This window comes from Euleptes europaea, chromosome 5 (genome assembly GCF_029931775.1).
Source record: "Euleptes europaea isolate rEulEur1 chromosome 5, rEulEur1.hap1, whole genome shotgun sequence".
Classification (NCBI taxonomy): Eukaryota; Metazoa; Chordata; class Lepidosauria; order Squamata; family Sphaerodactylidae; genus Euleptes; species Euleptes europaea.
In genome coordinates this window covers 45940305-45959406 of record NC_079316.1, presented here as the reverse complement: position 1 = coordinate 45959406, position 19102 = coordinate 45940305, and the positions used below count along the sequence as shown (strand labels likewise).

The following is a 19102-nucleotide window of genomic DNA, read 5'->3' as shown; positions in this document are numbered from 1 at the left end:
AAGCTGTTCTGGCTGTTTCCATGCCCTTTCATGTAGTTTTACTCCTCTGACTGATGACAATTAGATGGTCTGTTGTCAGGCTGCTTTTTATTCCCTTCGCTCATTAAACGTGGTCTTTTTACTGCCTTGAGGAAGAGAGAAAGAAGCCATTGGGGGGGAAGAAGCCTTGCCTCAAGTGAAGGGCTGTGTGATGGCATCTGATATCCAGTATACCACAGACACGGATATCTCAAAAGATCTGGGGTGACCAGTCCCGCCTCTTCATTGTGCCTTACATTGATCCTTCCCAGCATTTGCTGGCACAGTATTACCACCACATGTTCACATTTCCTTTCTTTCAGCTCCAATGGTTACAATAAATGGGACCCTCAGAGGTGACAGACTCTCAAAATTCAATTCCAAACTCTCTCACATTTCCATTTATACTATAAGCACCGGTACTTGTAGCATATATTGTCCCTTATTGCTTAGTAAAAAAATGTCCAATAAAAAAGTTATGGTCTGTAAATGAAGTTTGTGAGCTTTCACTGAAATACCAGTTATTTTATTTAAAAAGCTGATACCAGTGTAACTTTATATCTATAACTGTAATTTCTCTGCAATTTTAACAGTCCTTTTGTATAATCAACTGGTACAAATATGGCATCATGGCATGACACTTTTAGTGCAATCCTATGCAGAGTTACTCCATTCTAAGTCCACTGCAGTCAATGGCTGGAGGGAACTGTGCACAGCACTACACTGTTAGGCAATCAGAGTTTTAGCAAAACTGGTTAAGATGCATGTACAGTCACTACTTTCTGACCCACACTCCACAAAAGCTTACAGACTGTCTAGGACAGTGGTCGGCAAACCGCGGCTCCCGAGCCGCATGCAGCTCTTTGGCCCCTTGAGTGCGGCTCTGCCCCCTCACTCAGCGGCATCTCATCCAGGGCGGCACCAACGGGCCTGTCTCTCTCCCCAGCGGCCCTTGGAGCCGGAAGGAAAGGGGAGAGTCCGACCACTGCAGCCACCGCTGGAGCAGTGCGCCACCGCCCCACGAGAGCCGCCACTGCAGAAACGTCCCACTGCAGAAACAGGCGGAGCAGCGCGTCCCTGCCCCGCCGCAACCGGGGCGCTGTCTGTAGCGGATCTCTCTGCTCCCCAGCTGATGTACGGGCGAGCCAGGGCAGGGAACAGACGCGCCCTTCGCCCGGCATCTCAGGGCTGGGAGGAGGCTTTCTCGAGCCCTTATATGGACTTCCTGGTGGAGGGCTAGGGGGGGAGTCTGGGAGGAGCTTTGTCCCGAGACGGGGACCCCACCCCTCGCCCCGGGTCTCCCTCACGCCCCCTCACCTTCCCGACGCCTTGCCAAGCCGATCCCAACCTGTCCGTCTTCCCTACAGGGACCCAGGGAGACGGAGGAAGAAACGGAGGGGTAGGTGTTGCCGCCGCGTCCCACCGCCGCCGATTTGAGGGCCCTGGCAAGAGGCTACGGCCCCGCCCAACAGCTGACAGGCGGGAGAGCCCGGTGTGGAAACCGCTGCGAGGCGCGCCTGGCAACACGGGGTTGGGGAGAGAGGAACCTCCCCTCCCCGACATTTATGGACTTGCGGGGGGAGGGTTAGGGGCGGTTGTGAGGATAAGAGGCCAGAGAGGCTGGGCCGCTGGGGAGGATAGTCATGAGGGATTGCCTGGGAGGAGAACTCTGAGGCACCCTGGTGACGTCAGAAGGAGAGACGAGCTCAGACTCTCCTTCCGACTGGTCTGAGGTGGAAGAGGTCGTCTCGGCCAACCCTCCTCCACAGACAGAGACCCCCCCAGAGGCGAGGGGCACCCCCCCACCTGACAAGCTTCTCTGGCCTGGAGGGTATATAAGGCCAGAGAAGTCTAACCGCCGGGGAGGAGAGAAGCCAGAGGCTGCCTGCAAGGTGTGTCCTGCAGCAACCTGGCGACGTCCAAGGGAGAGTCGAGCTCTGACTCCCCCTCGGACTGGTCTGAGGCGGAAGAGACTGTCTCAGCCCCGACATCCTCCCGGGCAGAGACCCTCCCAGCGGCCGGGACTAAGCCCCCTCCTGACACCTCCCCCCCCCCTTAAGTTTAAGAAATTTGGCTCTCAAAAGAAATCTCAATCGTTGTACTGTTGATATTTGGCTCTGTTGACTAATGAGTTTGCCGACCACTGGTCTAGGATAAAAACCACCATCATCCCTATTATTTATACTGGTCTCAAAAATGACTTCATTGATACCTGTGTTTTCAGTCACATTGACTTCTCTTTAAAATAAGAAGTGATTCAGGAAAGTTTTGTCCAAAGTAAAAATTGTGGAAGTCTCAGGGCAGTAAGGCAAAGCATTTGAAAGTCAGGAAGTACAACAACAGCTAAATGTTCAACATGAAACCTTAATTCTCCCCCTCTACAGTATACTTGTGGTTAATCTTTAATTCCATGACTGCATGTCCATGATCTATCTATTTGAATTACAATGGGTATGTTCTCTTCTAGACCTTAGGCTCACATTTTGTTTTTAAAGAAAGGGAAAGTCTGGGAGGCTTCTCTTCTAAAGTGCAAATTGGATTTCAGCTGCTCCCAATTTGGTTTTCTTCCACCTATCTCATTTCCTGCTTTGGCTGTGGTTTACTTAGGTATTGCTTCTGGCTGTAATCTGAAGAGCCCTAAAGAGCTGTGTGCATTTGTGTTGGAGATTTCCCCTGAAACACCTGGGAACTGTCGAATATAATTGTTTGCAGCTGGTACGGCATGCACGGTGAGCATGTAAAGTATATGTAGGTGTAGACAGAGGAGGGTAGATGGGCAGTGATTACTCACTGGCCAAGATTGCTGCCTTGCTATTTTATTATCCTATTAACTTTCCTAATACAGGTTATAAAGGCTTGCCGGCTGCTTTTTGCAAGAGCTCGGTTTGTATTCTGGGAAGGATCAGAATATGATCTGTTTACTAAACAGCTGATGAAAAGCCATTTACTTATATTTCACTGTGACTAATGAATCTATACATTTTTAAATGTGGAAGTTTTAAAAAAGGCAATATCTAGATTGTCAAAAAATAAATAAAACGGGTTGTTTGTGAATTCCCACCAGGACCTTGTATTTGCTTGTCAATCAAACAATAGCAGGCATCTAAGCAGTTACTCTCTGTATTAATCATGAATTTCCATCCCTGGTGAGCTAAAGTCTACTTTCCAACCATTTTGGGGAGGGCCATTTGCAGAAAGGCTGACAAGCCTATAAAAAGTGATTGAGCCTAGATGACAACAAGTGCTAGATGGCCTGGCTCTTTCATTTCCAGAACTATTTATTGGTTTAAAAACAATACTCAATGCCACAAAGCTGCTCAAATGACCAACTAAATAAAAGCCAGGAGACCCAATTATCTGTGGCTGAGGATTTTCTCCAGTGCTTTTTGAATCCTTGCTTTCTCCTGGGCTCCTTGATCTTTTCTAGATCTGCTCTACTGAACACCTCTGAAGGAAATCTCCATCCCAATATAAGCTTGAACTTTTCCTAGAATGGTGCTTGCTTTTGCTCTAAGCTCCCAGTCCCAGGAGATATGTTCATAAGCACTATTCTCTATATTCCACTTTTTCAGGTCAAGAGACTTCCTGGCTAATGCTGCTGAAGTCAAAGCAGCCTTCTACAGCTTCCTCAATATCAACCCCTGCCCTCCCCAAAGACCTCACTTCTCTTGCCCATTTCCCCTGTCTTCCCCCCCCGCAAAAAAATATGTCTTCCACTTCTCTGAATCCTTTGGTTTCGTGACATCTCCACATTGGACTGCAAACAATATTACATTTCCTAATCAAGTTCAACAGAAAAAAATTGTATCAGGCTCCACCAACCATCCCAGCCAGGCCCCAGAGGCTTCTTATGCACTCACCTCGACCAGTGCTATAGTGCTGTAGCTTATCACTGTACACCGCCTCTTTACTGTAAGCTCGCTTCCTGGGAAAACAAAGTAAAAGCTAGTTCAATCAATGCCACAATGATATACTTTTACACAGAACGTATCAGTGGAATAGCATAATGCTTGTCTACAGTATAGTGTAAACTGTTTTGTTATTTGTTCCAAAGCTTTTGTATCTAATCCCTCCAACTGATGCCAAATTAAGTTACTCTGTATTTGGTTAACCTATGCCAGAAAAGTGCTCTGCAGAATCTGCCAGCATGGTTTCCTTACTGCATTACAGTAGTGGACTTTTGGTTTTCTGCAACCTTCCTATGACACCGTTAAAAACATCTCACTGAGAAATGCAAAACTGTCACCACACTGAAACAATACTTGTTGGGCAAATATATGATGAGGATTTCTGCAGCTGTGTCAGGGATAACCGGGAAATCAAAATGCAACCTTTAAATCTTGTTTGAAATACCCCAGATACCCAGCTCAATGGAATAAGGTGGGGGGAGCAACTAAAGATAGACCAAACTGGCACTATTCATGGCACCAGGAGAGGCAACCATGGAATATTGTATAGCATGGGATGCTGCAAATGTATTTCTCTCCAAGGAAGCCATGAGGGTATACTTTTTTGCAGATCTGTATGATTCTAGTTCAGAAAAGATGTTACTACTGGAAGGCATCGGGCACGCTGCTGTCAGCTCTCTAGGAGCAGAGCTGAATTCACTGACTTCAGAGTGTCTTGCCAAACACTGTTATTTTGATCTGGCATCCTTTGTAAGGGGAGAATACATACAAGATTCTGTCCTTACATTGTGCAAGGAAGGTGCCTTCTAGCGGGAACATTCCTACTACTAAATTCCCAGGACATTTTCTGTGTGGCCACTGTTGATCAGCTGTGGTGTAAATTCAATTCATCCACCACTGCCCTGCGGAAGAACGGGGAATTATGACGCAGCCATACACCGAGCGAGTCCCTCAATTCTGCCTTATCCTGATGTCAGCAGCTCGGCAGGGTATCAAGCAGGGGGAAGGTCTTTCCCAATACTTGCTACACTGAGACTATTTCTTTGGCGATATCAGAGATTGAACCTGGGACTTTCTGAATGCAAAGCTTGTGCCCGACCACAGAGCCACAGCTCCTCCCCTTAGACAAGCCCGTGGCCTTCACTGGGAGAATCCCGCTTTTGGGAATGAAAAGGAAACACTAATTATATAATGTGGCAAATGGTACCTGCTGCAAACAATTGAAATAGCCACTAAGGAGACAATAAAGACAACTCCTGCGGCTGCAGAGCCGGCAATCAACGGCAGTTGCTCTCTCAGTTCTGACTTGTAGTCATCTGGAAAAGAACAAGAGTTTTTATAATCTTCCTGCCTGCTTATAGCAGCTCCCACCACTAATTGTACATCTCTACTATATATATAACTGTCACATTTGCATCCCACCATTCCTTCCAAAAGCTCAGAATGGCATAGATTGATCCTGATTTAACTTATTATTTGTGAAATAGGTTAGATTGAGACACCGTGATTTTCTTTTCCAGAGTCACCCAATGAGTTTCACGGTTCAGCAGGGATCTAAATCCAGGCTCCCTGGTTCTAATACAATACTCCATCCTCTTACAGCCAGTTTCTGCCATCCCTGGAAGGAACTTTGCAGTTTAGGGCACATAAACATTTAACATTTGATGACAGCCCCACATAATCTGTTTGACCCAGAGAATCTGACAATTTGGGGTACAATCCAGAGAAATGCTGGACCTGCTGGAGTCCTGTAGAGGTTAATGGGACTGAGGCCCAAACTAGATGTTACAGGTGACACAAATTGGGACACAGGGGCCCACCCTGACTTGTTGTCACACCTAAGGACTGTGCAGTTTACCTTAAAAATCACTCCACTCCTCCAGTGGGCTGAAGAGTACTGCGAGGAGAGAAGAGGAGCATCTGATTTTCTCTCATGCGGTTTTTGCCAGCAGAAATGGCCGTGGGACCAGGGTCCTTTGTGTCCATTTCTCTGGCTCCACATGTCCTCCCCCCGCCCTTGCAGCACCCTATAGTTCAATGGAACAAGCGAGCAATTTTAAGGTAACCAGCAGAGTTCTTCCATGCATCAGCAAGTCAGGATGGGCACTTACATCCTGACTCGTCTCACACGTAATGGCTAGTTTGACCCTGAACTATACAGAAGGAATAAACCTTCTGTATTATGAATATTATTATTGTTGCTGTTGTTGTTCAAAATTTATATCCCACCTTTTAGCCCTTGCAAGGGCTGCCAAGGCAGCTAACAATTTAAAACATGCAAGATGAAATTACATTGTAAAACCATTAAAATAAACCCCTCTCCCAAACATACCTCATTAAAATAATTTTTTTAAAGAATTTTAAAACAAGTTCAAACACAAATAAAACAGTTAAAATACATATACAACATTGGTTAGAAAGGAGGGATCATTGAGGGAATGCCAAATGAAACAAAAAAGTCTTCACGCACATACGAAAGACAGCAACAGAAGGGGACATATGTATCTCCCTGGGGAGAGAGCTTTGGTGCCATAACCAAGATGGCACTGTCCCGGGTTGCCACCTGCCTTATCTCAGAAGGCAGGGGCACCCAAAGCAGGGCCTCCAAAGATGACCATAATGGTCAGGCAGTACCTAAGGGACTAGGTGGTCCTTCTGGTATGCTGGCCCCAAGCCATATAGGGCTTTGAAGTCAGGACCAGCACCATGAATTGTGCCCAGAAACAAATTGGAAACCAGTGTTGGTGGGCCAAGACTGGAATGATATGGTCCCTATGACCCACTCCAGTCAATGTTCTGGCTGGAACAGCTCTGCTGGCCTTCACTGTGAAGATGCAATGGTGGCAGGAAAGTGTTGTTTCTTTGTTGTCATCACCACCACAGAATATGCTTTAAAATGAGCTTTTGCTCATGTCCTATTGGATTTAACCCAAGTCTTCCTCTACTATCACTCTAACCATTTCCCTTGTCTTTTCATCGTCTGCAGCCCCCTCAACAAACCAAGGCGCTTTCTGGGCTCTAACACCTAAGAGAAGGCACACCTGGGAGTGATTGTGTCAACTGCCTGGGTCATTTCCTCATCCCATGGCATCGACAGGAGCACCAACCATATCATCAGGGAAATCCCCAGAGTTATCAGAAAGCCATTCAGGTCTCATCTCATCAAAGGTATTTATTCCGGTCCACGACCAGACCATTCAGGTCCACTGGCATCTCATAAAAAATATCCCAGGATGCCATGACTTGCCGATTTGGGGCATGAGAAAAACCCAATCAATCAGGGATATTCTCATAAAAACGGACATTTACAAACAACATGAAACGATCAATATCATAGGCCAACATAAATGTGGACACTGCTCTATGTGTCCATTCAGCCTTCCCATTACCAATGTCAGATCTTCAACAACTAATTTCTCATATACTCTCCAACAATTCAGTAATTGTGGAACAGCCATGGCGGTTTACGTGGTACTTTGCCCGTGCCGTTTGATGTACATCGGTTGCACATCCCGTCCCGTACGCCTCAGGATCGGTGAACACCGTGCCCGCATTCGGGCCAGAACATTGGAAGCACCTCTTGTCCAAAATTACATCAATTGCCACCATTCTGACACAGATCTTCTCTTCTTTGTTCTGTGGCAGTATAAGCCTAAACCTTTCCATACTCAAGACAGCAAGAAAATCTTGCTGCAACAGGAAACGAGTCTGATCCACGCTTTCCAAACACTCATTCCTAAAGGACTTAATAATGAGTTTGATCTTGCCTGTTTTGTCTAACATCTCTACCTCCTGCTCTATACTTTAAGGTCTTTGTCTCTTTAAACTGCCGGCTTGCAGTTAGCTGAGAACCCCACATCCCTGTTTCCTATTGGATGTTTGCAACATATAGTTAGCAACTAACCCTAATAGCTCACCGCCTTAGGAGGAACTTATGCGGCTATACACAATTCGTTCTTAGACACGTGTTTCCTAGGTAAGCTTATGTTTGATATGCCTTAATTTGGGAATGCTGTTCTTCTTCTATTATTGCATTGTGCTGTATATTTGGCACTTATTTTTGTCAATTTCACAGAGTGACGGTCCCACCGGCTATACCCACAATCTGTCTTTATTTGCCGGTTGCTTTATGATTTATTATTGAGCTGATGAAGCCCTTTGAAACGTGGACGCAAGACTACCCACACGTTCTCATACCCCTGGACCTGATTTTGAATCCTTTGGACCTCTTCTTTTGGACTTGAATTTATCTCCCAGAACTCCTGGGCAGGACAATTTGTTGGAGGCTTTGCCCTGGTTGAATGGACAGCTTTGCATTTATGAATGCTTACTTGTGGTATTGTTTTATTATTGTTTCATGTTGTTTTGGATTTGCGTGTGTGGCATGAATTTAATGCCTCATTAAACCACATGCTTTATTTGGTTGCCTAATTGGCTTGTATAATTGAGCCCTTGTACTGCCTATTTCCTCAAACTGCTTTAACTCTGGCACAGGTGTTTTCACTTATTGAACCTCTAGGTACTAGCTGGAGATCTCCAGCTATTACAACTGATCTCCAGCCGATAGAGATCAGTTCACCTGGAGACAATGGCTGCTTTGGCAATTGGACTCTATGGCATTGAAGTTCCTCCCCTCCCCAAACCCCCTCCTCAGGCTCCACCCCAAAAACCTCTCTCCAGTGGTAAAGAGGGACCTGGCAACCTTATGTTCTTATGTTCTAACCCTATCTTAATAGATCCCCACCCCTGCAGAATCTTGATATCCCTGTAAGTCTAAATCCAAGCAGGTAGTGATCTGTCTATAACAAAGGTACTATTGTCAATTCCTCCACCCTCAGATCCCATTTCCCCTGCCCAGAACAAAATACCAGATCAAGAGTGTGACCTGCACAATGTGCAGGAGCAGTTATTACCAGAGACAGGCCTATGGTTGTCATGGAGGCCATGAAATCCTGAACAGCTCCTGACAAGACAGCCTCTACATGAATGTTGAAGTCTCCCAGGACAACCAGCCTAGGGGCTCTCAATACCACCCCTGAGACCAGCTCTGTCAGCTCTTGAACTGCAAGTTAGACAGTGGATGTAGCTCTGGGTATGACCATGGAAAATAATATTCTCTGTAAGCCACCCTCTGGTTTTCTTGATAAGCTGTTCAGATATAGGACACTATGTCTTTATACATGTACAGCTTCTTCCACAATAGGTCTGTTGACAGCAATAGTTAAAAATAATTTCATTAACATTTTGACACTCTGCCAGTAATGCCCAACAGCTACACATAGCACACGTACCATAGGTTTTAAATAAATTCATACAAATAGAAATATTTCACACCTACTTTTAATTTTCTTGTTCCCTTTTTGCAGCTAATTGTTCGTAACCTGCTTTATCTCCTGCCTGATGCTTAAATCCTGAGAAAATTCTCATCTAACAGTCAATTATTATTTAATAATGCACAGTATCCATTTTTGTTAGAATTCAATTAGCTGCTTGTATCTGACAGAGTTTTTCTCCCGGTCTGTCTAATTGCAAGTATTAGGAAAATTCATTTTTTGAAAATATCCATCTATTCAGTCAAACGGTGTTTATTGCATGCTCCGCATTTCCTTATTCAATTGCAATGCTCTGACATTGGACAAGGAGGAATTTATTGAAAAATAGTCTTTGTTAGACCTTGAAAGATTCTCCATGGAAGAAGCCTTCCAAAATGAGGGGGGGAAATATCAAACCAAAACTTGCATAGGAAATTAAAACAGATTAAACAGAACCCATATTTCCCTGAAAGGAAGATGACCCTGAATGTAAGGCAATCCCCCTAATAAAATGTTGCACACAAAATATTTTTTATTACAGTACAAACTAGATGCATATCTTGATGGCACATCTGGAGGAAAAACCTACTGTTCCTTTTGGGTAAACTGAAAGGGGATCTATTACCAAGAAACTAATGTAGAAAAAAAAGTGGGATCAACCCCACTAGGACCGGTCCCCATTTTAATGCATTCAACCTGATGACAGCTCAGAGCCTATGCACTTACTAAATATGTGTGTAGGTTCCACTCAGATAATTGGGCATTTTATTTTCTGCACACACAGGCTGTATGACAATGGTAGGCTGTACCTACATATAAGCATAATCCAGCTCCCCTCTTGACGCAAGCTGTGTATATACTGTAAATACATCATGTGTATGGGCCTAGAGTCAGCATGGTTTGAAAGAAGTCTTTGAAATATATTATTTTATTAAGGATGTGGCAAAATCTGACCATTGTGTCTGCCTGTTTTTTTCCCCTGCACTAGGCTCCAAATTGCTGCATGAGCTTGTTCATTTGCATGCCCAGTGTTTGTGAGTGGGATCACGGCTAAGGTTGCCAACCTCTAGGTACTATATAATACAATAACCAGTGCTGGAAACTATGTTATTATGCAATCAAAAAACAGCACCAAGATTCGTATTAGAAGATTACAGTACTAAAACTGAATGATTCACTCACAAAATAAATTTACTGATTGAATCCAAAAAAATTGTTTCACTGAAAAAACTTCTAAAGCATACAAATAGCAAATACAGATAAGAAACAGAATATAAAGGTTACATCACCAAAGAGCTAGAACAATTGAGGGTTACATCACCTCGAAATAAATTCTCAAGTCCATAAATCAAGGGTCCAAAAAAGAACTGAGGTCCAAATATAAGGAGGTTACGTCACCCCAACGAACCAGTCCAGAACCGAAGTCAAGGTAAGGAATGAGGACGAATGATCCAAACAGAACAGAGGAGAAATCCAAACAACGCAAAGAGACGACACTTCCAGGTAAGTTTTGCAAAGGAGTTGCTTCTTCAGTCAATCTTCTTCATATTTTTAGGGCAATTAAGCCTCTGAAAAAAGTCATAAATGCATGCATATATATCCAATTGTATAACAATAAATTCAAACTCTTAGACCTGAAAAAATCCTTACCATATACCGACCCAACGGGCTCTCCTAACTTCAGAGAAGTTATCTATGGGGTTTTGCTATGCTGATTAAATGCACTGAGGCCGATATCACAGCTGAACAAGGTTGTCACAGTCTTAAAGTTACAGGAAACATGTTAAATCGAATTCATTATTCAAACCGGCCGGAGCCAGAGTTTTGAATAAAAATATGAGTTTCATTTCTTGTCTATGAAGACTCTTTACATCCTCAGATTGATAGGGTCATTGCTGTTCAGCTGTGATATAGAGTTTGAATTTATTGTTATACAATTGGATATATATGCATGCATTTATGACTTTTTTCAGAGGCTTAATTGCCCTAAAAACATGAAGATTGATTGAAGAAGCAACTCCTTTGCGAAACGACCACTTATCTGGAAGTGTCATCTCTTTGCGTTGTTTGGATTTCTCCTCTGTTCTGTTTGGAGCATTCGTCCTCATTCCTTACCTTGACTTCGGTTCTGGACTGGTTCGTTGGGGTGACGTAACCTCCTTATATTTGGACCTCAGTTTGATTCTTTTTTGGACTCTTGATTTATGGACTTGAGAATTTATTTCGAGGTGATGTAACCCTCAATTGTTCTAGCTCTTTGGTGATGTAATCTTTATATTCTGTTCCTTACCTGTATTTGCTATTTGTATGCTTTAGAACGTTTTTCAGTGAAACATTTTTTTTGGATTCAATCAGTAAATTTATTTTGTGAGTGAATCATTCAGTTTTAGTACTGTAATCTTCTAATACGAGCCTTGGTGCTGTTTTTTTATTGCATAACCTCTAGGTACTAGCTGGAGATCTCCTGCTATTACAACTGATCTCCAGCCAATAGAGATCAGTTCACCTGGAGAAAATGGCCGCTTTGGCAATTGGACTCATTGGCATTGAAGTCCCTCCCCTCCCCAAACCCCACCCTCCTCAAGCTCTGCCCCAAAAATCTCCAGGTATTTCCCAACATGGAGCTGGCAACCCTAATCATGCCCTGGACCATGTCTCATGCAAGAGATACATTTAACTTTAGATCAGTGCCCTCATCAGATCACAGGAGTTAAAGGACATTATAGGTCAAGTTGCAATGGTGAACAATAGTTTTTCTTAAATATAAACTAATTAGCAGCGATGACAAGGCCCCGGATTTTTACACGTGGTGCTTTGTCTTTCTAAATTGTCGTTTATTAGATGTTGGGAATGGTGCATAATACTACACTTGTGTAAAAATTCTCTGTACCGTTCAATTGTGGCTAGTCTTGGAGGCTGGACAAAATGGACAGCCACTCTGACCCAGGGACTCCATCGAGTCCCTATATCTCCTCAGCTTGCATGCAAACAATGAGAGCCCATTCATATGCAGAAAGCACAACATTTGATAAATAATCACTTAGATGCTCAGGGAGAAAACAGAGATAGGAGATTTCAACCAGATTAGTCCTCCAGCTGGCAATTAATCAAACATCTCTGTAAATCACCTGGCTCTCCCCACGCAACCCCACTGGGAGGCGAGGGTTTGGAGAGACAAGTTGATTTAATCCAATTACGGCTTGGAGGCTTGAGGGAAAAGTGCAACCTCCTTCCTTCTCTCAGTCAGCTTCCATCCCCCACTCTTCCATCTCTTTTCTCTCACACTCACCATCCGTCAGAGTTTGGAAGCACATTTTCCCACTGTATTTCCCATAGCCAGCCACCGTCCGAGCCCGCACCTGTACCACATACACCATCCCTGGACGCAGACCATCGATTCGTGCCGTGTTGGTCTGGCTCTTGGCCATGGACGAGTTGTATTCACTGTGGTCCTTCAGGGAACAGCATAGAAAGACAAAGTATTAATACAAAGGAAGGAAACAACATTGCTTCCATAACTGTTCTGTGCTGGCGAGTCATTAAAGTTGCAGTTGCAATGCAGAACAACGAGACATTCCTTTCAAGGAGCATGCAATGATGCCATTTTTGCAAGCTTTCTATCTGGCCTGATGCATGAGATGGAGGGGCACAATGGTTGGTAACTAGATCATTTCATTACCTATCTAGTATTACAGTATTCTGCACTGGCAAAGGAGAGGAAGGACTGGTGGAATTGGAGCTTTTACGCAGAATCAACCGGTGCCGTAACTACATTTTCACCTATCTGCAATACTCCTTTCAGAACTTTTTCCCTGCAACGATCATAGAATGTAACCTCCACATGTAATAAAAAAAGAAGATACGTTGTGTTGATATCTTTCCTTTCAAAAATAAACACATATAAATGAATACAAAGGGAAGCTTCCAGTTTCCAAACAATTTAAAACAAGGTAAAGATAGATCAAAAGCTTCACACAAAAATGAACAAAGCAGAGAATGGTTAGACCTGCTGTTATATGCCACATTAAAAAGTATATCTAGACAAGCATTTTTGTTCTGTTGGTCTGGGGTAAAAATTCTCCAAACAACAAGGAAGAGTAAATAAAAAAAATTCACCAAATATAGTACAAGCCTTGGAGGGAAAGAGTTATGTTATGTTTGTTTGATTGTATCATTACAGGGTTGCCAGCAGATGCCGTAGACACTTGTACAACCACGTTCTGCACTACTTTTGCAACAGCAACAAATGTGTTGGCTGGAGGATGATACAGTCTGTTGCATCTTGAGTGTTCAGAAAATGTGATATCCCTTCAACCAAAGTGCCCCCTAGAGTGAAAACGTATACCATCTACAACTAAGGAGTAATGTTTACAGTACAATCCTAAACAGACTTATACTTGGCTAAGCCCACTGACTCTGATCAGGATTGCACTGTTGGCATACAAAAATATGACTGTAGAAAGGCTTTTAGTTGCGGAGTAACAAGTTCAGTATTCAGGGCATATTGATCCTTGCAGGCCTATCACCTTTTCTAAAGGGCAGCAAAAGCGAAGCTGGACACAAATTCACATACACAAGTTTACCACTTGAGGTGATACAAATACAAAGTGATGACGTGGGGGTGTGAAACAGCCATCACGAATGAAATACAGTGGACAGAGCTTTCATATCACCTAACATCCCAAGATGGCATTTCTCACAGGATGCCGTTCACAAATTTGGCTGTGAGTCATCAAGTGATGAGCTATTGAGCTGATTGAGTGCATGTGTGAATTGGCCCGTGGCCTGCAAATATACCCATCCTGATAGCACTCTCACAGTTATTATTTTTCATTCAGCCTACACTGTACCCTATATCCAGATACAATATTCAAAACAGGAGACTGGGGGGGGATTTCAATTTAAGAATTGGGGATATGCATGGGTGTCTGCTGCCTAATTGGTTTATCATTTCATTAGCAAGTGTACTGTACCTCTCTTGAAAATGATGCTATGACCTGCCTACCAAAAAAAGCCATTTAGACTATTTTGCTACTAGGGTTTGCTGCTGAAAATGTCGTTTTTGATACAAAAAATTCAACGTCAACATTTAACATGTCATCAAATTGTCCTTTCACTCTCTGTTCCTCCCCTCAACTCTGCTATGATAAAGGAGGGGTGCACGAAATAAAATTCCATTTACAACAGCCCACTCCAGTGTTCTGACACAATGAAGGCTGCATCAGGCATAGCAGCCATCACAGTCTATTGTTTGTATGACAAGGAAGCCTGAAGAAACAATGCAACTCTATCCAGCTTTTTGGCCTGCAGATTGTCATACACTATTTCATACGCTTCAATTCCCAGACAATCGTTTGACAGACAGAAAACTGAAGGCAAAAGTCAATGAGTTGCCCAAGGTTACTATGGTACCCACTGCTTGAATTCAGGACTCCCTGATGTCCAAGTCCTGCCAGCTAGACCAAGATCACACTGAGTATCAAAAAACCATAGGCAACTGCAGTATATTTCCCTGTACATATCCATTTTTAACGCAAACTTTTCTGGCTACCATTCGTATCTCCTGCTACAATCTATGCCTCTCTCTCTTTCCATATCCCATATGCTCTTTGTCTTCTTCCCCACAGCATTCAGATATATCAGGGACTAAGGATTAATACAGGAGCCCCGTGGTGCAGAGTGGTAAGCTGCAGCAATGCAGTCAAAAGCTCTGCTCATGACCTGAGTTTGATCCCAACGGAAGTCGGTTTCAGGTAGCCGGCTCAAAGTTGACTCAGACTTCCATCCTTCCGAGGTTGGTAAAATGAGAACCAAGCTTGCTGGGGGTAAAATGTAGATGACTGGGGAAGGCAATGACAAACCACCCTGTAAACAAAGTCTGCCTAGTAAACGTCAGGATGTGACATCACCCCATGGGTAAGTATTGACACGGTGCTTGTACAGGGGACCACCTTTACCTTTAAGGATTAATACAAATGTGACAATGCAAAGAGGTGTATACTGCTGGCCTCCCATATCTGCATAGGTACATCTGCAGTGATAACCAATGCCAAGCATGGACCACAAGTCTGTACAGTTGCACTGCAGTTGACACTTCCTTCTTGAAAGCTGGCATTTGCTATCACTCACACTGTACCCGTGAGACTCATGGGCAGAACTAACTCTTAGCCTCAGCTGCTGCAATCTGTGTTGGGTTCTATCTACCCAGCTCTTAAAAGATAATGAAACAGGAGTCATCTCTGTCTTGAGGAAGATATTACAGACACAGGAGAGTAGATCAGAGCTGACAAACTGTTTGCTATATGTCACCAAAGCTACTTCTGTCTGCAGGCAGCCACTCCTAGCAAGCTATTTGCAGCCAGAAACAATAATGTACAAATATGAGGAAATGAAACAAGTACACACAGCAGGCAAGCAGGAACCAATGGGGAGTCCCTGGCTTCAGTTAACAGTGATTTTCAAAAAATAACGGTTATTTTCAAAAACAACATAGCAGAAAAGTTTAGAGAAATTTGGAACAGGAAACCCCTCTCTGCCCCAACTATACGACCCAGGTAATCAAAATGTAAGGGGACTAAAAAGGACAGAGAAGGTGGGGCTCTAGGTCCCCTGGCAGAAATAGTAGAATACAGGGACAGTGAAGCACCACTGAAGGCTGCATAATAAATCTCCCAAGGGAATTGTGTTCCAGGCACCACCATATGGCTAGATGGTACAGAGCCCTGAATGAGCCGGTCCACAGGAGAGAGAAGTATCTGAGGCTTCCACGCTGACAGAATGCATACTCAACAGGGGAAAAATGCCTAGTAGGGTGTACAGGAAGAATCCCGTGGTGTGATAAATCTGTATGGCAATGTAATTTAGCTGAAATCACAGAGAAAGTCAATACAAAGAGTAGCTTACTCCATCTTATACACCTCAGTGTTCAAAGGAGGGTTACAAGTTTAATTGGTATAGATTTTGGAAAATACTTGGATTCTTTGCTAAGGAAAGTGCCTTCTCAAATCTCACTGCAATCATTGGGTGCCTCCCCATTGACTTCAACCAGGTTTTTGAACCAAGCCAGTACTATACATCTCACAACACAACAGAAAACAACAATAAGCATCAGGCCCCCAAGTATGGCCCAGCCCAAATCCCTTCCCTCAAATACATTCAGGCTTACGGTGGCTGGTCTTGAGCCCAAAGTGCTGCTAATCTCGGGGATGCAGATCCGGCTCACCTTCTCATAGTAACGGATCTCATAGTCCAGGATGATGCCATTGGGCTGTTCCGGTTGAGGCCACGATAGTGTGATGCTTCTCATGGTGGCACTTACCTGGTGCATAATGGGAACTGTGGAGGGAGCTACGGAGAAAGGAGGGAACAGGAAGTGCAAGAAAAGTGAAAATTAACTCAGGAAGAAGAGGGGTAAGAATACTCTGGTTAAAATAAAACACTGGGATGGGAGTAGGGGGAAAGAAGGGGGCAGTGAGGGTGAGGGAGGAGAATGAATATTATATAAAAATAATACAACTCTACAAAACAGCAAACCGTATTTCAACAAACAAGAAAATGTATTTCCATACTAAACAATAAGTCAATGTTCAGACTTCCTTATAAACTGGTATCAAACTTACAGCTGAAATTACCATAACACAGATCAGTAAGTTATTGGTAGGCTGGAGGAGATGGCTGTCATTGTCAGAGCTCCTAAGTAGCCTTTGGGCAGAAATGTCTCCTACACAAGTCCTGCTAATTTGAACCGAAGTGGCACAAGGATAGGGTTGCCAGGTCCCTCTTCGCCACTGGCAAGAGGTTTTGGGATTGGAGCCTGAGGAGGGTGGGGTTGAGGAGGGGAGTCTTCGATGCCATAGCCTCTAGGTACTAGCTGGAGATCTCCTGCTATTACAACTGATCTCCAGCTGATAGAGATCAGTTCACCTGGAGAAAATGGCTGCTTTGGCAATTGGGCTCTATGGCGTTGAAGTCCCTCCCCTCCCCAAACCCCGCCCTCTTCAGGCTCCACTCCAAAAAAACCCCACCGGTTCCGAAGAGGGACCTGGCAACCCTATCCATTTCCTTCCCTCAGTCCTCCTTTCCCCTCATATTCTCTGTATCCATGCTTTGCTACTAATGCCTGCCCCCAACCCCCTATGCCTTGCACCTTTCCTAATTTTCAGTCTGCTATTAGTTCTATGCCCATTGCTCCAGACTTTCTGGATGCAATGTAGTCTTTCCCTCCTGCCTGGACCTGTCCTGCTCTCTTCCTCTCACCGTTCTCTCTAGGCCTTCTGCTCTTCTGCTTTTACTAACACAACAGCACAAGCTATCTCCTCAATTTATACTGAAAAGCCAAGCATGGTAATATATTTTAGTGCTCTGTACTCGTAGAAATGTTGTAATATATGCTGAATTTTCACATTAGCTGCAGCATGCCAAAAGGAAAACTGGGTGCTAAAGTTAAAGAATCCTATCCTACTTTTCTGCATTTTGGCCAATTACATCCCAAACAGTAGGAATTGTTGTGATTGGCCAGAACACTGCGAACGATTAGGATCAACTTCTTAGTAGGATTCCCTGAAAGGTGCATATAGGATGCAACAGAAATGGCACAACAGCATTCAAAGGAGCAGTGTGTGTGTGTGTGTACTTTTTCTGCTGTGTGTTTTCTGGGAAAAAAATGAGAACCAGAACATTTTACAGAAAATTATCTGATACCCTGGATAAAATGTGATTTGACTTAGCTTGTTTGTTTTCATTTATATTTTATTCCAATAGCAACAAACATTTGAACTGAACTATTTGATTTGGGGGGGGGGGGGAATCATGTGGTTTAAATATTATACTCAAACAAATGCAAAGCTTTATGTGGAAACTATTTTTATTAGAATAATACTTGTAAAAATTTAAAGAAAACGTACCATGTACTCCCCTTACATTGCTTAAATGTGAGAGGGAAATGCACTAAAAATTGTTGACATGTGAATTTTACAGCGCAGAAGGAACAGTGCATCATATGTTGTGGACGTAGTTATCCACTCATCTATTTCATCAGAATTTAATTTTTATCCATGGAGATCACTGGGGCACCCTGTCACTTGTATGTCTTGCATTATTTGCCTTGCCCTTTGTCTTCTCAGGAACTTGTGGGGTGGGGCCGGCCACAAAGTGAAGTTTGGGGAGCCTGAGAATGCAAACTCAGAGCTCAAACACAAAAGAGGAAGATCACACATCTCACTCCATCCATCAGATACAATTTTTAGGTTGCAGCCTCAATTTATCTCAAAGCTATGCATGGACAGGAGAAGGTGATTAACCCTTCATCCTCCATTCTATTTTGCTACTTAAAACTGGGTTGTTTGCTTAAGCATTTTAAAGAGGAAAAATACAGTCTTTTCCCTTTAAAATTCTAACAGCAAAGCAGGGATCCCAGTTAAAACAGCAAACTGAATGGAAGTTGAAAGGTTAAACACCCTCTCCCTTCCCTGCATGGCCCTGAGGCAAACTGAGGCTGCATGAGACTTCAATTTGCATTTTATGAATGAAAGGAGACATCTGATCTTTGTCTGTTTGAGCACTCAGAAATAATGTTTAATAATCTCCCTATTGCTTTATTCAGCAAAGGCATCTGAGGCAGCTTACAGAGAATTAAAAAATACAAACAACAATTGCATATTAAAATAACTTTTAAAAACATAATCAACAGGAAACCTTAGTAAACAAGTATGTCTTTCACTGGCATGCAAAAGTTAGCACACTTAAGAGCATCCAAATATCTATGGGCGAAAAGTTGAGTAAACAAGGTGCCATCACAGAAAGAATCCCTGCCTTGAGTGGCCAACTATTTTTTTTCATATAATGGTGGCACATGGAGTAGGGCTT

At 43.5% G+C, this 19102-nt stretch overlaps 1 protein-coding gene across 1 annotated transcript in view; it reads right to left on the bottom strand.

Annotated features, from left to right (window-relative positions):
• The window catches only part of EPHB1 (EPH receptor B1), a 370423-nt gene that overhangs the window by 35942 nt on the left and 315379 nt on the right, over positions 1–19102 (bottom strand). The window contains exons 6-9 of the mRNA XM_056850342.1: positions 16404–16585; positions 12528–12690; positions 5134–5242; positions 3879–3943 (exon numbers count right to left, since the gene is read on the bottom strand). Coding sequence (XP_056706320.1) covers positions 3879–3943; positions 5134–5242; positions 12528–12690; positions 16404–16585 — 519 coding nt within the window. The remainder of the gene's footprint in view (positions 1–3878; positions 3944–5133; positions 5243–12527; positions 12691–16403; positions 16586–19102) is intronic.